Here is a 25,358-nt window from a genome sequence, read left to right on the forward strand (position 1 = left end):
TAAAGCTGGAGGAGGAAGGGAAGTTTGACTAAAGTTCTTTTTGTTTGTTTCAAATTTTCATTAATGTATATAGTGAAAAATGCCATATTAAAGAGGGGAATGTGGAGGACTAAAAAAAAAAAAAGAGGAGAAGCAAAATAGTTTGCTTACTTGGAGAATAGTAATAGGGAATTGAGAATTAATCTAAATAAATTTTAATATTTATAGAAAGTAATGGACTTTGCCGAGAATTCTTAGTGTCTTTAAACCCTAAGATAAAAAATTGCAACCAATTTACTCTTAGTTTAACGTATACTTTTGCATCTCCCAGAAACATAATTCATAACTGTATATTGAATTTCTTTATCTATTTTGTCATTTTTATCTTTGTCCTCTCTATATAATATATCTTTAACTTACACAGCTGCTTTTAAGCTTTTCTTTTTATCACTGATTTGAAGCAGTTTGCTGCTGATGTGTCGTGATATAGTTTTATTCATGCTTCTTGTGCGTAGGATTCATTGAGTTTCTTGGATCTGTGAGTTTATAGTTTTAAAAAATTTGAAAATATTTAGACCATTGTATTTTTTAAAATACTTTATCACACCCCACTCTCTTTAAGTGTGCCAATTGTACATGTATTAGTCTGTTTGAAGTTATCACACTTACTTCAAACAGACTAATTGTGCTGTTCAGTTTTTCAATCTTTTTTCCCAATGTTTAATTTCAGATAGTTTATATTATCATATCAACAGGTTCACTAATTTTCCTTCTGCAATTTCAAATCTGCTGTCAATACCATCTTATGTATCTTTAATCTAAGACATTGTATCTTTCATCTCTAGAAGTTCTGTTAGAGTCTCTTGTATGTTCTATGTCTTTAGGTAACATGCCTAATATTTCTTCTACCATGACTAGCCTCTGGCATATAGTTGTCATAGTTGTTTCACACCTATTTTTTTGTATATATTTTTATTGGAATTCAGTTTACTAACATATAGCATAACACCCAGTGCTCATCCTGTCAAGTGTCCCCCTCGGTGCCCGTCACCCAGTCACCCCAAACCCCCGCCCACTTCCCTTTCCACTACCCCTTGTTGGTTTCCCAGAGTTAGGAGTCTCTCATGTCTGTCACCCGCACTGATATTTCCCGCTCATTTTCTCTCCTTTCCCCTTTATTCCCTTTCACTATTTTTTATGTTCCCCAAATGAATGAGACCATATGATGATTGTCCTTCTCTGACTTACTTATTTCACTCAGCATAATACCCTTCAGTTTCATCCACGTCAAAGCAAATGGTGGGTATTTGTCATTTCTAATGGCTGAGTAATATTCCATTGTATACATAGACCACAGCTTCTTTATCCATTCATCTTTCGATGGACACTGAGGCTCCTTCCATAGTTTGGCTATTGTGGACATTGCTGCTATAAACATTGGGGTGCAGGTGTCCTGCCATTTCACTGCATCTGTATCTTTGGGGTAAATCCCCAGCAGTGCAATTGCTGGGTCGTAGGGCAGGTCTATTTTTAACTCTTTGAGGAACCTCCACACAGTTTTCCAGAGTGGCTGCATCAGCTCACATTCCCACCAACAGTGCAAGAGGATTTCCTTTTCTCCACATCCTCTCCAACATTTGTTGTTTCCGGTCTTGTTAATTTTCACCATTATCACTGGAGTTTCACACCTTTTGAATAATTATGTCATATATGCCATTTCTGGTTATGTTTCTATATATATGAATTTTCTTCTTCTTACGGGTTGTCTTAGCTCCAACAGTCATAACAAAATGTCATGAACTCATGGCTTAAGCAACAGAAATTTATTTTCTAGAGGCTGGAAGTCCAAGAGCAAAGTTCTCACAGAATTTGATTTCTGGTGAGAACTCTGCTCCTGACTAGCAGAGGCCATCTTCTTACTATGTCCTCACATGGCCTTTCCTCTTCTCTGCATGTGGGGGGCTGGAGGGGGTGGTGAAAGCACACTCTGGTGTCTCCTCTTCATTTTATAAGGATTTCATTCCCATCAGATTAGTACCCTGCTCTTATGACCTCATTTAGTCCTGGTTTCTTCTCCAAGGTCCCATCTCCAAATACTATCACAGAGGTTAAGGCTTTAACAAGTGAATTTTGAGGAGACACAATCATTCAGTCTATAACATAAGTCGTATTTTTTTCCTTCTTTGCATGCTTGGTAATATTTATTAGATGCCAGACTTAGAGAATTTTACTTTGTCGAGTGCCAGATATTTTTACATTCTTATAAATATCCTTAAGCTTTGCTCTGGAAAGCAAAGTTACTTCCAAGCAAGTTACTTGGAAGTAGTTTAATTTTTCTCAAGCTTTCATTTAAGTTGTGTTAGAACTAGACCAGCAGATCCTTTAGTTTAGGGATAACTTTGCCCCATTACTGGGGCATTACTGGGGACCTGCATGAACTCTAGGAATTAATTGTTCCATCTGCTCCTTTTGGGTGGTTCTTTCCCTAGTTTTGGGTGGTTTCCTCATACACATGCACTGATTAGTACTGAGCTGAAGACTCCAGGAGGACCTTTTGCAGATTTTTGGAGCTTTTCCCTCTGTTACACCATCTCCTCTTCAGTACTCTGCTCTGCAATTCTAGATGCCTTGGACTCCCCTGACGCACAAAACCATCTCCTCAATTAAGTGAGATCATCAGGCTCCATCTGGTTTCTCTCTTCCTGAACTGGGGCTGGGAATTCTCTCTAAGCAATAAGCCAGGACAATCACTTTCATTTCTTTCTATCTCTCAGGGATCACTGTCCTACATTGCCTGATGTCCAATGTTTGAAAAATGTTGCTCAATATACATACTTAGTTTATTCAGATTTTCTAATTATTTCAAGTGGTCCTTGCCTATATGAACATGAAAATTTTTCATAAGATCAAGAGTCTTTGCAATGTTTCCTTCAGTTTAGTGTCTTTGTGTTGAAAATGCTAAGATTATTTAGCTTAGTGAAATGATCTTGCTTATAAACTCTAATCATGTAAAAGAAAAGAGATGTATGTTCGCTGTTTGTGGATGTTGGGTGATCTGTTTCTAATTCAGCTATTAATAATTATGAAATGTTAGTAAAAGATTATTTAGTATATAATATTGATTATATATTTATGAAACACTTTTTATATATAGTTTTTTCTAAAACACTCAGTGTATGTCAATTTATCTTTAGAGCCCTTGAGATATTTTTATGTGTTAGAGTTTCCTCTTCTTTTGTGTTCATAGTTTTGCATGTCTGTGGCAATCACAAAGAATAGTGTTAACGATAGTCAACTCTGGCTGGTCATTTATGGACTGTACCTTTTTCTGAAAAGACCCAAATAATATATCTGATCCCCAATACTAATTTTTAGTATCCCCCACAGCATGATTGCCACAAGAATTATTTACAGATGGAAGTACAATAAAAATTCTAAAAGCTCATCTCCGGAAATGGATGTTTTCTTTACTAAAGTCTCTAGAATGCAAAAGGAAATCCGTGCAATAAGAACTCCCATTTTTTAGTTATTAGCTAGATAAAACATCTTACCATGGTCTCACTGAGATTAGGCTCACACGCCATCATAAGTTTATGAGAGATCATAGTGCTAAGCAAGAGCCCCGTGTACTTACGTAACAAACCACAATTTCTTTTCACTTAAATAGGAAAGTAGACATGTGTATTTTCTTTCAATATAGTATACATTGTAATTTTCCTTTTATCTCACAGTATCCCAAGATTCAAAAACCTTGAAAGTGGATGAAGAAACAGAAAACACAATGCGAGTTACCTGGAAACCAGCACCCGGGAAAGTCATCAACTACCGGGTTGTGTATCGCCCCCGTGGGGGTGGGAGACAAATGGTGGCCAAAGTGCCACCCACAGTCACCTCAACAGTGTTAAAGCGACTTCAACCCCAGACTACATATGACATTACAGTTCTCCCAATGTATAAGACAGGAGAAGGAAAGCTTAGGCAAGGATCGGGAACAACAGGTATAAAATAATTTTTTTGCGGGGGGAAGGTGTAATATTTTAAAGGAAGGCTTTAATACATCTACTTGATTTGTAAATGTCTAAAACTAATTCTATAATACGTTAGAATAATTTGAAAGGATGCCTAATTAACATTCTATTTTTACCACTCTAGCTCTTGGTAAAATGATTCTACATAGTAATGTTCTAACGTTATTCTAATCTTCTGAATTGTGAGAATTATTTATATGTCCACTTGGGTAGCACTTCATTATCAGGATTTTTATTGGGTAGTAAATTCTGTGCTACCAGACTTAACCATTTTTATGAATATACAATTTCAAGTGTTAAGTATGTGATGATTTCTATACAAGTGATATATAATATCACTTAGATATTTCTAATTCAACTTCTTATTGCAAGAAGCCAGGAATAAAAAACCCAAAGCTTACTCTTATGAGTAATATTTTAAAATCTTTTTATCTTTACAGCTTCTCGATTTAAGTCACCCAGAAATCTCAAAACATCTGACCCAACCATGTCAAGTTTCCGAGTGACCTGGGAGCCTGCCCCTGGGGAAGTAAAGGGTTATAAAGTCACCTTCCACCCTACAGGGGACGACAGAAGGCTGGGGGAGTTAGTGGTTGGACCATATGACAATACAGTTGTTTTGGAGGAACTTAGGTAGGAATGAACTATATTCAGTTTTTGTTAGAAGGTTGAATAATTTACGTAAATTAGTAGGCCTTACCCAGATAATCACTTATATGTCTGTTTGTAGTGAGGTGTTTAAAATCAGTGGAAGTTGCCTTCTCATTCTTGGACTTGCTGAAGTTGAGGTTAGGATTCAGAGGCTAGCAGAAGTTTTTATAATGTTTTGATGATTTTTGTTATTAAGTGATCAGGAATGGCATTTTTTCCAATAAAGTCTACTTTTTAAAAATTCATGTCCATATTATACAATTTCACCAAAAGCAGCTGGTCCCTAGCCAGGCCTGTGGAGATGTGAGGCTTCTTGTGCTTTCTGGAAAGGTCCAGGTGACTCACGCTGAGACGCTGAGTATGAATCCTCTTCCAGGGTGGGCCATGGGAGAGAGAAACAGGACTTTGTGGTGGGTGCCAGCTGGCAGCATTGGGAAAGGGTGGGCTGATTAAAGGTCTTGCCTCAGGCTGTGCAGTGGAAAACAAGGAAGTTTGAGTTTGAACAGCACCCTACATTCATTACAGTAGGAAGAATGGACTACTGTGTGCTGGCTTTTGGAAAGTTTGTTTATCTCAATCATTCATTTAACAATATTGAAATCTATATAAATGCTCACTCTTAACTTTTATCAGTGTAGAGAGGATGAAATTTACTGAGCCCACTATGTGCCAGACGCTTTCTGTTACCTTGCAAGATAAAACATTTAAATTATTTTCTTAAAGCCCATTGCTTGGAAGCAGTACATTATAACTTGCTTTAAGTGAATGTTTGTAAATCAAGATGAATGTCTTTAATAAAGCCAAATATGCTACCACTTGAGCCAATATACATATAGACTATATATTTTAACATTTCAGGGCAGGTACCACCTATAAAGTAAATGTTTTTGGAATGTTTGATGGAGGAGAAAGTTCGCCACTCGTTGGACAAGAAATGACAACCCTTTCTGACACAACTGTAATGCCAATTTTATCCTCTGGTAAGAAATGCAACTCATTACATTTCCCTAGGAAAACTTAATATTATGAAACTATTTCAAATGTGAACTATTTGGTTAATCACACAGAGAAAAACAACTATAAACATTTTATACTACAATATATTTAAAAAATTTACATGCTAAAAAACGTATCTTCAAACACCCAGCTAAACATATCTTTGACAGTATTTTTTAAGGCCTGTCTTGTCAGCATTGCATTGGTTACATAGTGCTGTATTATTTAAAGATGAGGTTTTGTAATGGGTAGGTAACATACATTTTCTCTCTTTTTAGAGACTAAGATGCAAATTTATTGTGTTAATGTAGTTGCAGAAATGATTTATCTGGGCCGAGCAAGCAAAAGAATTGGGTTATATAACTAGGTGGACAAGCATGACTTGGGAAGCAGCATGGTAATTTAAACCCTTTAGATTTTTCTGCTGCTGCCACAATTATAGCCTTGATATGCGTGAAGTTAGCTTTGAACATTCTTTGAGGTGGAAGTAGTGGGTAGAATTTACTTTCAAATATTTTTCCAATATTTGATAAAAAAAAGAGTAGATCTGGGCAGGGTAGGGGAAGGCTTGCACAGGCTTAGATATTTAAGGTGGTGTCTGGGAGTCCTCAATCTTGATAGACGGTACTATATGCGAAGGAGAGCTTTATAGTGTGGTGAGCATCATTTAATTTTTTTCAATGAGCTTTTTAAAACAATATAAAGTTCAGATGCTAACATGGCAAGAAGTTGGAAAAGTCATAGTTGGTAATGTAACCTCCTAGGAAAGAGGACACTTAAAAAATAAGGTGTGGATAAAATAAATGAAAGTGTCAAATCCTGCTGTTTTGCATGAATGTTCTATTGTTTTTGTTATGATGATATTAACTGACTTATATTTTTATTTTGTAGCTTGTGCACTGAGGATATTGGGATTTTTCTCTCTTTCCAAAGCACCCTAGCTTTGTATCAGTGTTTGTGCTTATTGTCTCTATAGCTCTCAATTTGTATATTTGTTTGCATACTTTTTCTAAATTGTCTTCCTTCTTTCTTGGTTTTTTAAATGTGCAGACTTCACCATCTGTGTTTACCTGATTGTTATACTTATTAGATGATAAAGCTAGGCAGCCAATAACTCAATAATACAATAGCTATCAGATTTTAAAACAAGATATTTTTACTTCAAAAAGGTTTGATTTTAAGAGTAATGTGTCCAGTCCTTTGTAAGATATGTAATAATTACCTGGAAGCTTAATTATTTTAAAAGATGTTTTTAGCTCACTAAAACCTTTCTTAGCTCACACATTTTACTAGTTCATTTCATACTTGTCTGCTAATGACCATTACATCTTATAGAAAAATGCAGCATCTAATCTTTAGATCACATTGAAATTTTATTAAAATTATTAATGCCTTATAGTTAGATGGCTATACATTTTCATTCATTTATTTTAGCTCTTGGGCTTGTAAGCCCATTCATGTTTACACAATTGATGGTTTAATTTCAGTCTCCAGGGTCTATGACCGTGGCCAGGAAACATAGTCAAAGATGAAGGAAAGATTTGTCATTGAAAGAATCATTGGAGGAATTGGTGATTCTTATGAATGTCATTTGAAGTTAATAAATCATACAGACATATGTTCAGAGTTGACCTCCAAATCACAAAGCTAAACTACAGAAATGAAGCAGCTAGGCAATATTGAGCATCCAGGGATGGCAGACGCATGGCTAGGAAGTAACCCTGATAAGAATTTGCTCCTTACCCTGTACTGTCTCATGATTGCCATGTCAGGGATGGAGTGTCTCACCAGAGCAGAAGCAGATATTGTGTTGCTGGTGGATGGATCATGGAGCATTGGCCGGGCGAACTTTAGGACCGTGAGGAGTTTCATCTCTCGCATTGTGGAAGTCTTTGAGATTGGTCCCAAAAGAGTACAGATTGGTAGGTCTGGCAATCTTGAAGACCTTTAGACATCTTCATCATGCTCTTTTATAGATGCTAATGCTGATGGTGTTCTTTTAGCCCTTGCTCAGTATAGTGGGGACCCCAGAACAGAGTGGCAGCTAAATGCTCACAGAGACAAGAAGAGCTTGTTGCAAGCTGTGGCAAACTTGCCATACAAAGGAGGCAATACTCTCACAGGTGAGTAAAGATGGAGTTGTGTGCTTTTAGCTCTTGCTTTTACTCACGACTTGTGACTGAGTAATGATGTGACTGATTCTCTTTTAAAAATCCCACTAGGCATGGCTTTGAATTTCATTCGGCAACAAAACTTCAGAACCCAAGCTGGCATGAGGCCTCGAGCTCGAAAAATTGGTGTTCTCATCACTGATGGAAAATCACAAGATGACGTTGAGGCACCTTCAAAGAAACTCAAGGATGAAGGCGTGGAGCTGTTTGCTATTGGTAAGCGCTCAAAGGGCTAGCAGTGCCTCTAGGGTTACAAAAGTGAAGGATAGGGTCACCTGGGTGGTTCAGTGGTTGAGTGTCTACCTTTGGCTCAGGTCATGATTGTGGGGTCCTGAGATCGAGTCCTGCATCAGTCACCCCGCAGGGAGCCTGCTTCTCCTTCTGCCTATGTCTCTGCCTCTCTCTCTCTGTCTCTTGAATAAATAAATAAAATCTTAAAAACAAAAACAAAAACAGAGGATATTTTTGTAGTTAAAAATATTTTTGAAGCACAAGAAAACAAACATATTTTCCCAATCACATAACTTATCAAAATGATATGCCAAGAAGTTAACTCATTTTCTTCTTTTCCCCTTGTAATGAGATAGATCTACATGGCTTCTTGGCAGAAAGTAATGATTAAGAGGACAAATGTACTATTAATAGGATTCAGGAAAATTCCTGTTTGGTTTTCCACAGTGCCATGTTTATTTTTGATAGCCATTATTTTACTTTCCAGAAAAAACATTCAAGAGACACTGTTTTTGGTGGGAAATTGGTGTTAGAAGCATTTAGAAGAAGCTAATTCAGAATAGTTTCTAGTTTATATTTTTTATTTGTTTCTATTTTGTAACTATTATCATTTTATTATTGCAGAAAATCACATATATGTTCTACTTAACATTGAAAATACCAATGCTTTTAATTTGAATATATCCTTTTTCCTCAAGGTATTAAAAATGCTGATGAGGATGAATTAAAGATGATTGCAACAGATCCTGATGATACCCATGCATACAACGTGGCAGATTTTGAGTCACTCTCTAAGATTGTAGATGACCTCACTATTAACTTATGTAATAGTGTCAAAGGTCCAGGTAAGATTAGCCCAGGGTTTCTCACCCTTAGCGCCCTTGATATTTGGGGCAGATAATTGTTTTTGGGATGGAGGAAAGGGACCCTTTTGTGTATTGGGAGGTGTTTAGCAGCATCCCTTGGCTCTGCCCACTGGATGCCAGTAGCATCCCCTGAGTTGTGACAACTAAAAATATCTTTAAAGTTGCCAAATGTTTGCTGGGGAAAATAATGCCTTTAGTTGAGAATCATTAGTTTAGTTCCTGATTTTTTCTCTAATTTGTTTCTGATGGCAGCAAACTAGAAATGACCTGTAGCTTATTTGAAGATAAATAATGTGGTAGAAATGGTTCATATACTTTGGGTATTGAGGATACATTTATTTGACTTTTTATTCTTGAATTTTTTCTCTCCAAACATTTACAGATTTTCTTTTTGGATTTTGAACAACAGACTGACCTTTTCCCTGGAGAAATAGATCAGCCAGGAAGCCAGAATTTGTAGGCTTCTGGCTCTGGATTTGCTGAGAGAGTTGTAGTTTTATTTAGTTGGAGAGGACTTTGAGTGGGGATGAAAACATCTTTTATCTATTTTCCTTAATTTTTTTTATCAACTATGTAATAGTTGTATTCATTCTAATTTCCCAGACAGTAAAATTGCTTGATAATTTTGTAGGCTTGGTTATGACCCAACTATAATAAAGGTTAGAGTACTAAGAATGGAAATGCTTTCCCCAGCTTTACAAAGACAGTTGAAAGAGTTTCTATGAGAATGATTGCCATGCCAGTGAAGTCATTGGATTAATTATCTTTAAATTATTATTGGAGACATCTTTCTAATGGTCATAGTGAGCTTAATATTTCTATTTTCATTGATGTTAATTCTAGATACCATTCTGTAGTCATTCTGTTGTTCATTGGTTATTTCATCTACCCACAGAGAGCACACTCACAGGCAGTAGGGTATCCCTAAAGTTTAAAAGACTTGGTTGTTTTTCTTTTTTCTTGAGGAATGTGGTTAGCTTCTCTTACTACTGAAGTAGGTCCTACTTACTACTGAAGTAGGGGAACTAAACATAAATAAGAAACCAATTCTGTCCTCACAGAGCATAACCTATAGAGAAGAAGATAAGATATGAATATAAATAATCAAATGATAACGAGAATGATGAACTTGGGTGGTACCAACAGTAATAGAAACAATGGAATTGTCAGGACCCAAATCCTTCTTCGTTAATTATATGTATAAGGTTAGAGAAAGAAGGAAGTATTCAAGAATGACTCAGAGGTTTTTGAGGTAGGAGACTGGTAAACTGGTGATGCCACAAGGAAGAGTGAGATCAAGTTTTAATGAAAGACAATGAGCCCAGGCTTGACTTTTCTGGGACAGAAGAATCCTTTCCCAACCTATTCAGGGAGGTCTTACTAGCAATGAGACTCTGGACTGAAAAGCTGTATATCAGTATATCAGGATGTGTGTACAAGTTTGAAATATGAGAAGTAATACTATTTCATTCTAATTTCAGATTTCATCACCTTGCTGTCATAATGAAAAAAGTGTATGTATTTTATTTCTGTGTGCAGGTGACTTGGAAGCACCTTCCAACTTAGTTATTTCTGAACGAACCCATCGTTCTCTCAGAGTGAGCTGGACACCTCCTTCTGACAGTGTGGATAGGTATAAGGTGGAATACTACCCAGTTTCTGGAGGGAAACGTCAAGAAGTGAGTAGGCAATACCTCCAACCCACTTCTTCTTGATAGTGAGATTGAGTCCTATGCATTAAGGCTCAGAAAAATGCTGGGTATGAAGCAAAAAGGATGGAGAGTGGGGCAGAACTAAGTCAGCAGTGGTGCTTTCTAGTCCTTGCTGGGCAAGTACTTCCATTTGAGCTTAATTAAAGGAAAGGAGCTTTGTGTAAATTCTTATGGTTTCTATGAATTGCAGACCATCAGTATGATTTTTAATTAAAAGCTGTTTGATTTATTTGTGAACTTACACTAGAGTCATGGAGTTGGAAGGAAACATTAAAGATGATCTAGTTTTACCCACTCATTTTACAAATAAGGAAACAACAGCTGGGAGAACAAATTATATGAATTATCTAATATCTCATATTAATCTGGTAATTTCCGAAATCAAAAGACAATGGCTTCATTGAAATGTAATTTCTAACCTCATGGCAGTTTACTACTTTGTAATTATAGTTGAAAAGAGGGAAGCGATTACAACATAAATTATTAAAAAAATTTTTTTCCCCTAGTTTTATGTGAGCCGACTGGAAAGTAGTACAGTACTGAAAGATCTGAAGCCTGAAACTGAGTATGTTGTTAATGTGTATTCTGTGGTGGAAGATGAATATAGTGAACCTCTGAAGGGCACAGAAAAAACCTGTAAGTCAGATTAAAAAAAAAAAACCTCCTCCCTGTTGTGTTTTTTTTAAAGATAATCAGGTGGCATTCTGTGTGGGATTTTTGGCAGCCTTCCAAATCATTCCTTTATGAAGTAACCATTCAACAAATATTTACTGAATGTGTTTTTGAAAAAGGTGCTCAATAAATACTCGACTGCTCTTACTGGCTGTTCTTACCATCAGGAGATGCCACTGGAGGAATGGGTAGTCATGGGCATAGATAACTTAGAGGGATAATTTACCTTTCATAAGAATTATTCACTTCTTAAGAAAGATATTATGTAGGGAATGGGACTCAGATTAGGAAGAGCAGCTGTGCAGAGGTGACTTATTTCAGTTTTGCAGGTGACCAGATCTTCCTGCTGTCAATGAGATTACCCCTTTCTTCTGGCCTTTGCCTCTTGACCTTTACTAGAGGAGCTCTAATGGCTTTGACTTTGAGTAGAGCTTTTGGCAGAGAAGTTCCTTGCTCCTATTCTTGGTAGAGTTTCTGAGGCCTGGTAAAGTTCCTGAGGCCATACGAAAATATGCTTTCCTTCTCCCATCTTCTTGGCTGGACTCCAGGGGCAGGGAGGCCATTAATAAGACAAAGGAGTGGGCTTGATCTCTCCAAGGCAAGAGTTGACTATATTTACTCTTCAGTTCCATAAGTCTTTATTTCTTCTCTCTCTCTTTACTATATACGTTTTAGGTTTAGAACATTGTAAGTCAACATCAGTATACACTACAAAGTAATCACCCCCCCAAGTCTATTACCATCCATCATTCTACACTTGATCCTCTACCCCTTTCACCCACCCTCCAACCCTGATCCTCTCTGGTAACCACCGATTTGGTCTCTGTATCTATGAGTTTGGTTTCGTTTGGTCGTTTGTTTGGTTTTTGTTTGTTTGTTTTTAGACTCCACATATAAGTGAAATCAGATGCTTTTTTGTCTTTCTCTTGGCTTATTTCACTTAGCATGATACCCCGAAGGCCCATCACAAACAGCAAGATTTCATTCTTTTTTATGGCTGAGAAGTATTCCATTTTACATATATTTCATTATATTCATATTGCGTGTGTGTATATTTCACCCTTTCTTTATCCATTTATCCATTAATGCACATGCAGGTCATTTCCATATCTTGGCTATTGTAATAATGCTGAAATGAACATAGAGGTGCATATATGTTTGAATTAGTGGTTTTGTGTTTGAATAAATAACCAGTAGTAGAATAGCTGAGTCATATGATAGTGCTATTCTTAATCTTTTTTTGCAGAATCTCCATTTTCTATAGTGGCTGCACCAATTTGCAACCTTACCAATAGTGTGTGACAGTTCTCTTTTCTCCACATCCTTGCCAGCACTTATTAAAGTTTGTTTTTGATAAGAATCATTCTAACATGTATGAGGTGATATCTAATTGTAGTTTTGATTTGCATTTCCCTAGTAATTAGTGATGTTGAACCTTTGCATATACCTGTTAGCCATCTGTATGTATTCTTTGGCAAAATGTTTATTTACATCTTCTGCCCATTTTTTAACTGAGTTGTTTTGTTGTTCTTGTTGCTGTTAAATTGTATCAGTTCTTTATACATTTTCTATATTAACTCCTTATTGGAGTTATGATTTGCAAATATCTTCTCCCATTCAGTAGGTTGCCTTTTTTTTTTTTTTTTTCCTTTTTGTTTTGATCATGGTTTCCCTTGCTGTGTAGAAGTTCTGTAGTTTGATGTGGTCTCTTTTATCTGTTTTTACTCTTGTTTTCCTTGCTTTTGGAGTCTGAGCCACAAAAACATCACCAAGACTGATATCATGGAGCTTACCGTTTATGTTTTGATGTTAGGAGTTTTGCAGTTTTGGGTCTTACATTTATGTCTTTAACCCATTTTGAATTAATTTTTGTGTGTGGTGTAAGATAGTGGCCCAGTTTCATTCTTTTGTCTGTGGCCAACCAGTTTCCCAATACCACTAATTGAAGAGACTGTTTTTATTCCATTGCATGTTCTTGGCTTCTCTGTCATAAATTAATTGTCCTTATATGTGTGGGTTTATTTCTGGACTCTCAATTCTGTTCCATTGATATGTGTGTGTGTTCTTGTGCTGGTGCCATACTGTTTTGATTAACATATCTTTGTAGTATACTTTGAAATCAGGTTATGTAATACCTTCAACTTTGTTCTTTCCCTGTGATTATTTTGGCTATTTAGGATCTTTTGTGGTTTCATACACATTTTTGCATTATTTGTTTTAATTTTGTGAAATATGCCATTGTAATTTTGACAAGAATTGTATTGAATCTGTAGATTTCTGTGGATACTATGGATATTTTAACAATATTAATTTTTCCGATCTATGAGCACAGTGTATCTTTCCATGTATTTGTGTATCTTAAATATCTTCTATTTCTTTTATCAGCGTTGTATTGTTTTCAGAATACAGATCTTTCACCTCCTTGGTTAAATTAATTTCTAGATATTTTATACTTTTTGATGCAATCATAAATGAAATTGTTTTCTTAATTTGTCTTTTTGATAGTTTGTTATTAGCATTTGGAAACACCATAAGTCTCTGTATATTGATTTTATATCCTGTGATTTTGCTGAATTCATTTATTAGGTCTAGCAGTTTTTTTGTGGAGTCTTTAGGGTTTTCTGTTTTCTATATATAGTATCATCATTTGCAAATAGTGACAGTTTTTACTTCTTCCTTTCTGATTTGAATACCTTTTCTTTCTTGCCTAGTTGCCATGTTTAGGACTTTCAATACTATGTTGAATATATGTGGTGAAAGTGGGCATCCTTGTCTTGTTTTGAACTTATAGCTTTTTCCTACTGAAAGTGATGTTATCTGGGTTTGTCATATATGGCCTCTTTATATGAGGTACATTTCCTCTATAGTCATTTTGTTAAGAGTTTTATCTAAATGGACGTTGAATTTTATTGAGTGTTTTTTCTGCATCTATTGAGATGATAGGTGATTTTTATCCTTCATTTTGTTAATATTATTATGTATCACATTGATTTGTGAATTTGAGCCATTCTTGCATCTCTGGAATAAATCCCACTTGATCATAATGTATGATGTTTTTAATGTGTTGTTGAATTTGGTTTGCTGATATTTTGTTGAGGATTTTTACATCTATGTTTGTCAAGGATATTGACCCATAATTTTCTTTTTGTGTCATCCTTATTTGGTTTTAGTATCAGGGTAGTGTTGGCCTTCTAAAATGTATTTGGAAGCATTCCCTCCTCTTTAATTTTTGGAATAGTTTGAGAAGGATAGGTATTAAATCTTATTGGCTGTTTGGAAGAGTTCACCAATGAAGCTGTTTGGTCCTAAACTTCTGTTTATTGGGAGATTTTTGATTACTGATTCAATCTTCTTGCTAGTAATCAGTCTATTCAGGTTTTCTATTTCTTCCTGATTCGTCTTGAAATATCGTATATTTCTAAGAATTTACCCTTTTCTTTTAGGTTGTCTAGTTTGTTGGTATATGTTGTCTAGTTTGTTGGTATATATTATGGTTGTTGGTATATTATGGTTGGTATATTATGGTAGTAGTGTCTTATCCTTTGTATTTCTGTGGTGTCAGTTGTAACTTTTCTTTCATTTCTGGTTTTATTTATTGGGTCTTTTTTTTAGCTAAAGATTTAATTAATTTTGTTTATCTTTTGGAAGAATGAGCTCTTCATTTCATTTATCTTTTCTATTTTCATTTTAGTCTCTAACATATCTGCCACTGATGTTTATTATTTCCTTCCTTCTACTAACTTTGGGCTTCATTTGTTTTTCTTTTTCTAGTTTCTTCAGGTTAGATTGTTTATTTGAGACCTTGCTAGTCTTGAGGTAGGCCTATATTGCTATGAACTTCCATCTGAGAACTGCTTTTGCTGCATCTCATAGATTTTTGGCATGCTATATTTCTTTCAGTTTTCTCTAGGTATTTCCTGACTTCTCCTTTGATTTCTTCAATGGCTCCATGGTTGTTTAGTTGTATGTTGTTTGATTTTCATGTTTTTGTATTTTTCCAGTTTTGTTATTTTAATTGATTTCTAATTTCTTGCTATTGTTGTCAGAGAAGATGCTTGATATGATTTAAATCTTCTTGAATTTATTGAGACTTATTTTGTGGCCCAACATGTAATCTATCTTGGAGAATGATCCATGTGCACTTGAGAAGAATGTACATTCTGTGGCTTTTGGATGGAATGTTCTGTATATATCTATTACGTATATATCCATTATGTCCATGTGATCTAATGTGTCAATGGAGGCCAATATTTCCTTAATGATATTCTGTCTCATGATCTACTCATTGCTGTAAGTGAGGTGTTAAGGTGCCCTACTATTTTTATTTTGTTTTCAATTTATTTTTAGGTTTTCAAATATTTGTTTTATATATTTTAGTGCTCTTTTGTTGGGTGTTTATAAGTAAACACTTATTTATAAATGTATCTTCTGGCTGGATTGATCCCATTATTGTTATGTGGTGCTCTTTTTTGTCGTTTAGTATAGTGTTTGTCTTAAAGTGTATTTTTTCAGATATGAGTATAGTTAGGCCAGGTTTCTTTTCATTTCCATGTGCATAGAATAAATTTTCCCATCCTTTCACAGTCTGTATGGGTACTTACTTCTGAAGTGAGTCTTTTGTTAGGTAACACATGGACAGTTCTTCTTTTTAAAATCTATTTAGCCACACTGTGGCTTTTGATTGGTACATTTAGTTCATGTATATTTGAAGCAATTATCAATAGGTATGTACTTATTTCCATTTTGTTGTTTTCTGGCTGTTTTGAAATTCTTCTCTGTCCTTTCCTCCCCTCTTTCTCTCTTCCCTTGTGGTTTGTTGGTTTTATTTAGTGTTATGCTTAGATTCTTTCTTATTGTTTTAAAAAATATATTTAGTATAAGCTTTTCTTTGCAGTTACTGTGAGGTTCACATGTAGCATCCTATGTATATAACAGTCTCTTCTAAGTTGATAGCAACTTACATTGGAACACATTCCAAGCCTTTACATTTTTATCCCCATGTTTTATATTTTTGTTGACATATTTTATGTCTTTTTATGTGTGTGTCCTTTAGCTAATTATTATTCTTTTAGTTAATTTTACTATTTTTGTCTTTTGACCTTCATACTTGCATCATCAGTGATTGATCTACTGCTTTTACTATCTGTTCCTTTCCAGTGAGATTATTACTTTCATATATTTTTGTCTTATTAATTATTGTCTTTTCTTTTCGGTGTAGAGAAATCCCTTTAACATTTCTTGTAAGGTCAGTTTAGCTAACTACGTTAGCTTTTGCTTATCTGGAAAAATTTTAATCTCTCCTTTAATCCTGAATGATAATCTTTCTGGATAGAGAATTCTTGGTTAGAAAATTTTTCCTTTCAGCACTTTGAATATGCACAATCCTCCCTTCTGGCCTGTAAAATTTCTGCTGAAAATTTCCCAGTTGTGGGTTGCCATGCTTGGGGTGGGGTCCTGGGCAAGGCTGAGTTTCTGCCTCTCCTACCTGCTTGATATAGCTCTTTCATCTTTGTTATGGAGGCACGACTCATCTAGTTCTTAGGTCCTCTTCAGAGGATGTTATTTTATATGTGGCTATAAACTTATTGTATTCATGGGAGGAGATGATTTCAGTCTTATGCTGCGATCTTGAAGCCATCCTCCATCCTTTCTCTTACTGCTCTTCATATTACACCACAAGAAGTAGGAAATAATGTATTTCATAATAGGCAGGATTAATCTGATAATTCCTTAAAACTTTAAACTCAATCTTTGGATAAAGCTATATGGGAATTAAATGAAGAGAGACTGTAAATCTTTTACTGTGCCTCATGAGCCTGTCTTCAAAAAGCTCACGAATCCCCTGAGTTCCAGGGAACTGGAACTTAATTTTGTTTTTTAATTAAAATACTGTGCTGGTTACTTCTGTATGAAATCTATGATTGAAGACTGAAAAGAGTCAACTTAAAGATGTTCCAGAAAAAGAGATTGAAATCTCAGGAATTTTGGCTTCCATATAGATTCATTGGAATGCCAGTTGAAATTTAAACTTTCTTCCTCTATGAAATAGTTGTAACTTGCAGTCCTGAGTATGAGATGGCAATGAACAATGAGATTGTATTTTGCAGGAGAGAAGAAAGATTCCATTGACTCTCACTGACTTCTTACCCATTCTCTATTTGGCATATATAAATATCAGTTATTAAGTAGGAAACAACAATTAAGAAATGAGTAGAATGACAAGAATTAGACTGATATCTGCCTTTACATTCCAACAGTACCGGTCCCTGTGGTCAGCATGAATATTTATGATATTAGCCCTACCACCATGCATGTGCAGTGGCAGCCGGTGGGAGGAGCTACTGGCTATACCTTGTCCTATGAACCCATCAATGGCACAGAACCAACAAAGCCCAAAGAGGTGGGAGACATTTGTTTCTTTATCATTAGGTCATCCTGAGACCGTTTTTTTTTTTTTAAGATTTTATTTATTTATTCATGAGAGACAGAGAGAGAGAGGCAGAGACATAGACAGAGAGAGAAGCAGGCTCCCTGTGGGGAGCCTGATGTGGGACTTAAGCCACCCAAATGCCCCATCTTCCTGAGACTTTTTAAGAGTCCGCATTAAACTGAAGTTACTTATGAATTCATTTATAAGTTTATATGTGAAACAGAAAAATAGAAAATTAGACTCAAGGCCCATGACACATTTTAAAAAATATTAACATGAAGAAGGAAATTCATTTTGGAGAGACAAAAAAGAAAAGTTGTATTATAACCTAGCAGTTACAAATAGGGGTAATTGTCTATCCCCAGTAAGTGAGAACATTTGATTTGAATGTCTTATTTCATTTTGGTGTGTCCATGTGCAGATGCGTGTGGGGCCGACAGTGAATGACGTGCAGCTGACTGATCTTTCCCCCAACACGGAATATGCAGTCACAGTCCAGGCTGCTTTGCATGACCTCACCAGTGAACCTGTCACGGCTCGGGAAGTTACATGTAAGATATTGCCAGTGTTCCTTCTTTCCTTATTGCTCTAAACATAATGTTCAATTTTCTTTCACTCAATGATGCTATCAATAATTTGATAATTTATGCATAGGTTATAGGGTTATTCCTATGGCAGTCAAATTTGAGAATTAAAATTAATTCTAGACTTATAGCAGCATTTTAAACTGATTCTAGGATGTACTTTTTTCATGTTTAATATAGCTGATATTGAAATGTTTCTTACCATCAATGGGGTCTTACATGTACTTTTGGCCAAGTGTCAAGCAGGGCATAGAACATAAAATAATGGTGCATCTTAAAGCTGATGTTGTAGATCCACTAAGTAGGGTACAGAGCTGGTGAGAAGGGAGTGTTGGTGAGTGCAATTTTGGAGGAAGACACTAGATTTAATATTAAGATGTTCCAAGTTCTTACTGAAGTAAGAACTTAATGGCACATATAGAAAAGTCTGTCTCAATTAAGTGAGTTAATCAGTTTACTCAATCCAAAAACATATTGATCATCTGTTATGCTTCAGGCCCTATGCTCGGTATTGGGAATGTACCACCAGGTGATATCAGGCAGCATAGAACCTGTGGACTCCTTTGTGATTTGCACTTCTCCTGCTTGTTGATCAGTCCTGTGTTTTTGGTTTGTTTTACTAGCATTTAGGAGCTTTTTCTTGAAAAGTGACAAGGATTACACTCAGGGCCTTTGCCTTTTCTGGCTGAAACTTTTGTTTCAGGCTTGTTGAGGTCATGATGCAATAGATGAATTGGCTTAAATTTGAGGTTAGCCCACATTTCTAAGGAAATTAAGAGGATGGAGGGAATTTTTAAGGGAGAAGAGGGACTGAAAAACATGGTAAGGCAGAAGAGAGAAGGAGCCCCTGAATAGTGGGACAGTATAAATTCATTGACAACAAATAATCACCTTTTTTAAAAAAAGATTTTATTTATTTATTCATGAGAGATAAAGAGAGAGAGGCAGAGATATAGGCAGAGGGAGAAGCAGGCTCCCTGCGGTGAGGGCAATGCAGGACTTGATCCCAGGACCCCGAGATCACAGACTGAGCCACAGGCAGATGCTCAATCACACTGAGCCACCCAGGCACCCCTCATTTGGATTTTCTTGTAACCGTTTAGGCCTCTGTGGATTTTCTTATAAGCTTATTGGGTGCTTAATTTTGGCCCATCTTCATTCTTCACTCTCATAACCATTTATTTTTCTATAATTTTCTATTCTTTAAAAAAATTTTATTTCCTTATTCATGAGAGACAATGAGAGAATCAGAGACATAGGCAGAGGGAGAAGCAGCCCCCCCACCCGCACCAGGGAGCCTGATGTGAGACTTGATCCCAGGACCCTGAGATCACGCCCTAAACTGAAGGCAGATGCTCAACCACTGAGCCACCCAGGTGTCCCCGTTTTTTATTCTTAAGAGAGCATAACTCTTTCGATTTTATTTTCTTTCTTTTTTTTTTAAAGATTTTATTTATTTATTCATGAGAAACAGGGGGGGGGAGCAGAGACACAGGCAGAGGGAGAAGCAGGCTTCATGCAGGGAGCCTGATGGTGGTGCTAAACTGCTGAGCCACCTGGGCTGCCCTCGATTTATTTTCTGTCTTAACTGATTTAAATATCTGAGAAAAAAACGTGAGCTATACATTGGTGGTGAATTATGATTTACTGTAGCTGAGTAAGAGCTTATGAAAATAGAGTAGAAAGAAGTTTATGTATAAAAGAGAAATTAGAATTGTAATAAAAATGTCAACTTATCATATTTGAAAAAATCCTTCTTAAGAGGAATTGAGTGCTATCTGGTACAATCACAGTACTTTGATCATCAGGATATTTGTTTAAGGTTATTTTGCTGCACACTGTTAAATTTTCTTCAAAACACCTTGAAAGCTTATGTGAATGCTTGAGAGCTTTGTGGTTGAGAGCCACATCTGGACCTCATTTCTCATGCATCTCCAGTGCCTTTACCCAAACCTCGAGATCTGAGACTCAGAGATGTGACTCACAGTACCATGAACGTTTTATGGGAACCTGCACCTGGAAAAGTGCGTAAATACATCGTTCGCTACAAAACACCAGAAGAGGATGTCAAAGAGGTAGGTTGAAGGTTAGAATGGAGTTGGGAATATTTGTTTTCTAGTAAGTTTAACAAAAGTACCCAAACAAGTACAGAGAAAAGCCTGTTTTGCATACTTGTCACTGTATTAACATGGGGTTGAAGACTTGTTATATTAGTAGAGCAATTTTTGAATATTGATAATATAATGGATTGTGTTGTATTTAGTTTAGAAATTTTTTCTTCTGTGATATGAATCTCAAAGTCATCGTCCCAAAGTCATGGACAAAGAGTTAGAGAATGTAGATGGTACTTTCTTCTTGTCCAGATGTCTTTTATGGTGCTTGGCAGTCTATGAATTACTAAAAAAAATATGATAATGTGTCTAAAAATAAAAGCTAGTCAGGGGTCCAGGAAAGAAGAGGGGAGTTTGTCAGATAATAGGAAGGTAGGACAATGGAGTAGGACTGAGAGAAAGGGTAAACAGATTCTTAGAGGAGTGTGCCATTGGTTGCAAGTGTTTTTGAGATGATGTTCAGGCAGAGATCTGTTTCCATGACAACCTAATTCAAAATGGGAGCAAATTGAGGGCTTTCATACTACAGAATAGGTTTAAAACTTATGTGTGCTTAGGGGCTCATTAATGTCAAAATCTCAGAGACAGTTTTGGCAGATAGAAATAGTTTTGGCAAGACCCTAGTTCTTGACTCTGCTGGTTGTTTGGATTATACTAAAGCTAATTTATACATATGCACACATTCGTTTCATCCTGGGTTTCAATTTCAGAAGAGGCACAGTGACCAGCAGGTCTCACAGGGTTCTTGCACACAGCAGATGAGATAATGCACAGGAGAACATTTCTGAGAGAAATAAGGCAGTAATACAAAGGGAAACAGAGAGACTTGGTGAAAAATGATTAGGTGGTTTGAATCTGTAGGCAACCATTAATTACTGAACCTCAGTGCTCAGATACAGCTTTAGTAATACATTTTCCACTTTGGAAGCATTTAAATTATCTCTAGTTCCCGGATTCTTCTGCATATTGGAAAACATTGTTATTTTTTTCTAACACAATTCTTACACTCTTGTGCTAAGAGGTACAGTAAACAACAGTGATATTAAAACCAGACCCTTTGTAAAAATTGTTCCACTGCTCTATTACAGGTGGAGGTAGACAGGTCGCGGACCAGCACCCCTCTCAGAGACCTCTTCTCACAAACCCTGTACACAGTAGACGTTTCTGCCATATATGATGAGGGGGAGTCTCCCCCAGTGACTGCTCAAGAAACTACCCGTAAGTTGTGATCATGCTTCCTGATAATTGAGAAATGACATTACATGACTGTATAGCTGAACTTATTTGGTCATTTTGTTTCTTGGTGCTATTTTTTTGAGTATTTAATGTTTGAACTCACAGATTGCTTTTCACTTATTTTCTTCCCTCTTCTACCTTCATATCCATTCTTTTTATTTACTTATTTTTTTATTTTTCAATTAAGTTTTTTATTCTGATTCCAGTATAGTTAACATATGGTGTTACATTAGTTTCAGGTATACAATATAGTGATTGAACATGTCTATTCCTTTTATGATAATTCTTATCCTACTATTATTCTTTCAGCCACTGTCATTAATTCATCTTCCAGATACTTAACTGGTGTGTGTATGTGTATGTTTTGTGTGTGTGTGGGTGTGCACATGCATGTGAGTGTGTGTGGGAGGATGAGGAGGAAGTATATTCCTGATGTATGTTGGACATTTTCTCTGGGAAAGTTGTATTGCTTATCAAATATTTTTTAGATCTTACTATATGTAAAGTGCTATCAGAGGTAACAAAAAAAGTATCTTTGCTCTTACTAGTTCATGATTTCACTGTAGAAATAATAAAAATTAATTTAATTGACAATACATGGGATTGTGTAGGGAAGGTGAGGTGAGTGAAACTCAGATTGTACACTGTCAGATTTCAGATGAAGGGGAAGCTTACACGGTGGAAAGGCAGGGGAGCACAACCCCCTACCTAGGCTCCTCCTCATCCATTCTATCTTGTTGCTGCTTACAAAGATGTCTGTTTCTTTCCTTCTTGTGGTACTTGCATAGTATTTAACTCAATTATGATTACCTCTTGTTTTTTTCCTGTCTATTCTGCATTCCCTTTGCTCTCCCCACCCCAGATGAAGGCAGAGACACACTTACTTTGTACAGCTTTGCATCTCCAGTGCCTGGCACAGTGCTCAGCACATAATTTCCTAATCAAATAGTTGTTAAGAAGTTGAGGTCTGGAGCCAACAGTGTTCCGAAGAAATATAATGGGAGCTACTTACATAATTCAAAATTTTCTAGTAGCCACATTTGAAAAAGTAAAAGGAGGTGAAACTAATTTTAATAATGTATTATATTCAATCCATTATGTCAAAAATATTATCATTTCAACATATATCAGTAGAATAATTATTAGGATATTTCACATGATTTTTTCCATAATATTTATTTGAAATCCAATGTGTGTTAACTTTATACTTATGGCATATCTCAATTTGGACGAACCACATTTCAAGTACTCAGTGGCTGTATATGGCTAGTGACTCTGAGAATAGACAGCACAGATCTAGAGAATTTAAATGACTTGCCCCACCTCATCTAATAAGCTATTGGTGGGATCAATACAAATCTGGAATTTTTACTTCCTGTCCTGTAACTCCCTCACTAGAGGCTCAAAAGCTTCTCCTTTCATACCTAGCTGTTTATACATGATCAGGGCCTCTTGCCAAATGTGACAGCCTGCTCCTTAACATAGGACAGAATCTACATCTGGTACTTTCTTACCACGTGATCCCTCTTCCCTTCTTGGCATCAGTTCTTACTGGTAAGGGTAGTGTTGGACGTGAAAATTGATACAGTTTTGCACAAGCATAACAGGTGTAGTAGAGAAAAAAAGTCAGGAAAAAAGACTAGTGAAAGCAGCTAATTTAGTATACTAAATCAATACTTTCAATATGTGTTTTTAATCCTCAAGGTTTCCTAATAACTTTCAGGTATAGCCAAATTGCATCCTTAGTGGTTGGTACTCATTTTATCTCAATGGGCCTTTTCATTGTAATTACTAGAAATACATTTTTGATGGCTCTGGATTTTGTGTAGTTGGCTTTGGTCAGTAGTGGGTAGAGAAATAATTGACAATGAAAGCTCAGAACCAGGGGGCAGGGGGTGGCAGACATTCCAGATTCCTTGTGCTGCAAATTAACTAGAGTGTCTGGCCAATGGAGGGGCTTTTAATTGGGTTTCAGCAGTCATCAGCACTCTAGGGTTATTCCTATCTCTGGACACAGTGCAGCCTGCTTCACTTGTGTTTAACATTAATGTTCTATAGGAAAACCTCACGCATGGATTACTTAGATCATATTTCATAGACCATGATGACCCATGCACTCTCTAATAATTAATACCAAAGTTTGTGCTTATGTGTATTGCTGTGTGAACAAGTCCATGGTTTTCACATGTAGATGTTCAGCTTTCAAATATGACATTGAAAAAAAAAGTTCAAGACACAGAGTGATTAAGAACCACTGGGTTAGAAGAGTCTTGCTAAGAGGTACTTTTTAAAAAAAATCACCATTTTCATGAAATGCAAATAGTAACTCATTATATCCATACGGTGTTTGTAGTTTTTGGAGCTTTCTCTTATACTTATCTTCCAAGTGAACTGAATTGGTAAAATACTTGGTTCTAAACAATGTTTTCAGCCTGATTCCTCATGTCCATGAAAATAAAACAGGGTGGTTTTATTGTATTGTTTGTAGATTACATTCAGAAACTTAGTCCTGCTTTATCTAATGATAGGCACTGTGCCAGCCCCAACAAACCTGAAGATAACTGAAGTAACACCAGAGAGTTTCCGAGGGACTTGGGATCATGGAGCTTCAGATGTGTCCCTCTACAGAATAACTTGGGCACCATTTGGAAGCTCAGATAAGATGGAGGTAGTATTAATTCCCTCCCTCCCTCCCTCCCTCCCTTCCTTCCCTTCCTCCCTCTCTCCCTCCCTTCCTTCTTTCCCTCCCTTCCTCCTTCCCTTCCTCCTTCCCTCCTTCCTTTATTTCTTTTTTTAAACATCTTATTTCATTATAAGGAATTTTGTTTGAAATATGTATTACCTCTGTTGCCTGAAAAGCATCCTTTCCTATAGTGACATCTGACCTCCTGGCATGCATCAAAGCTAGAAGAACATCAGGCTAAATAATATCAATAAACTGCTATTGAGAGTGTGGTATACATAGTGACTTAATTTTGTGTGGATTTTTTTCTTTTTTCTCTTTCACTCAGACCATCTTAAATGGAGATGAAAATACTTTGGTGTTTGAAAACCTGAACCCGAACACACTCTATGAAGTTTCTGTTACTGCCATTTATCCTGATGAGTCAGAAAGCGATGACCTGACTGGCAGTGAGCGCACACGTAGGTGTTCCACTTTCAAATAGGACATTGTAATTTTAAAGTTAATTTAAAAAATAGAGCTATATTAGTAATATTCCCCCAATTCTGTTTTTTTTTTAATTTTAGCTCGTTTGATACCCTTAACAACACAAGGTAAGAGTTAAATTTGCTGAATTGTATGAATAACCAAATAATGAATGAATGAGTGAATGAATGAATGAACAAATGAGTGAATGTAAAATACCACAAAATCCATTGCAAACAGGTTTTCTGCTTTTATTTATTTATTTTTTTGGGGAAAATCAGGAAATGAACTGTTTATTATTTTATTTTATTTTTTTTAATAAATTAACTTTTTAGTGGTGTTCAATTTACTAACATACAGAATAACACCCAGTGCTCATCCCGTCAAGTGTCCCCCTCAGTGCCCGTCACCCATTCACCCCCACCCCCCGCCCTCCTCCCCTCCCAACACCCCTAGTTCATTTCCCAGAGTTAGGAGTCTTTATGTTCTGTCTCCCTTTCTGATATTTCCCACACATTTCTTCTCCCTTCCCTTATATTCCCT

At 36.2% G+C, this 25,358-nt stretch overlaps 1 protein-coding gene across 3 annotated transcripts in view; it reads left to right on the forward strand.

Moving 5' to 3' along the window:
- COL12A1 (collagen type XII alpha 1 chain) overlaps positions 1–25,358 on the forward strand; it is a 116,774-nt gene that overhangs the window by 39,191 nt on the left and 52,225 nt on the right. For 2 of the 3 annotated variants that reach the window (XM_077903348.1, XM_077903349.1), the window contains exons 15-30: positions 3,711–3,977; positions 4,448–4,640; positions 5,517–5,638; positions 7,427–7,576; positions 7,658–7,777; positions 7,877–8,041; positions 8,755–8,901; positions 10,462–10,601; positions 11,141–11,270; positions 17,564–17,706; positions 18,158–18,287; positions 20,259–20,395; positions 21,520–21,649; positions 24,196–24,335; positions 24,679–24,811; positions 24,917–24,943. In XM_077903348.1, the coding sequence (XP_077759474.1) occupies positions 3,711–3,977; positions 4,448–4,640; positions 5,517–5,638; positions 7,427–7,576; positions 7,658–7,777; positions 7,877–8,041; positions 8,755–8,901; positions 10,462–10,601; positions 11,141–11,270; positions 17,564–17,706; positions 18,158–18,287; positions 20,259–20,395; positions 21,520–21,649; positions 24,196–24,335; positions 24,679–24,811; positions 24,917–24,943 (2,274 nt within the window). The remainder of the gene's footprint in view (positions 1–3,710; positions 3,978–4,447; positions 4,641–5,516; positions 5,639–7,426; positions 7,577–7,657; positions 7,778–7,876; positions 8,042–8,754; positions 8,902–10,461; positions 10,602–11,140; positions 11,271–17,563; positions 17,707–18,157; positions 18,288–20,258; positions 20,396–21,519; positions 21,650–24,195; positions 24,336–24,678; positions 24,812–24,916; positions 24,944–25,358) is intronic. The other variant, XM_077903350.1, reaches the window with a different exon arrangement.

Source organism: Canis aureus, chromosome 7 (assembly GCF_053574225.1).
Source record: "Canis aureus isolate CA01 chromosome 7, VMU_Caureus_v.1.0, whole genome shotgun sequence".
NCBI lineage: Eukaryota > Metazoa > Chordata > Mammalia > Carnivora > Canidae > Canis > Canis aureus.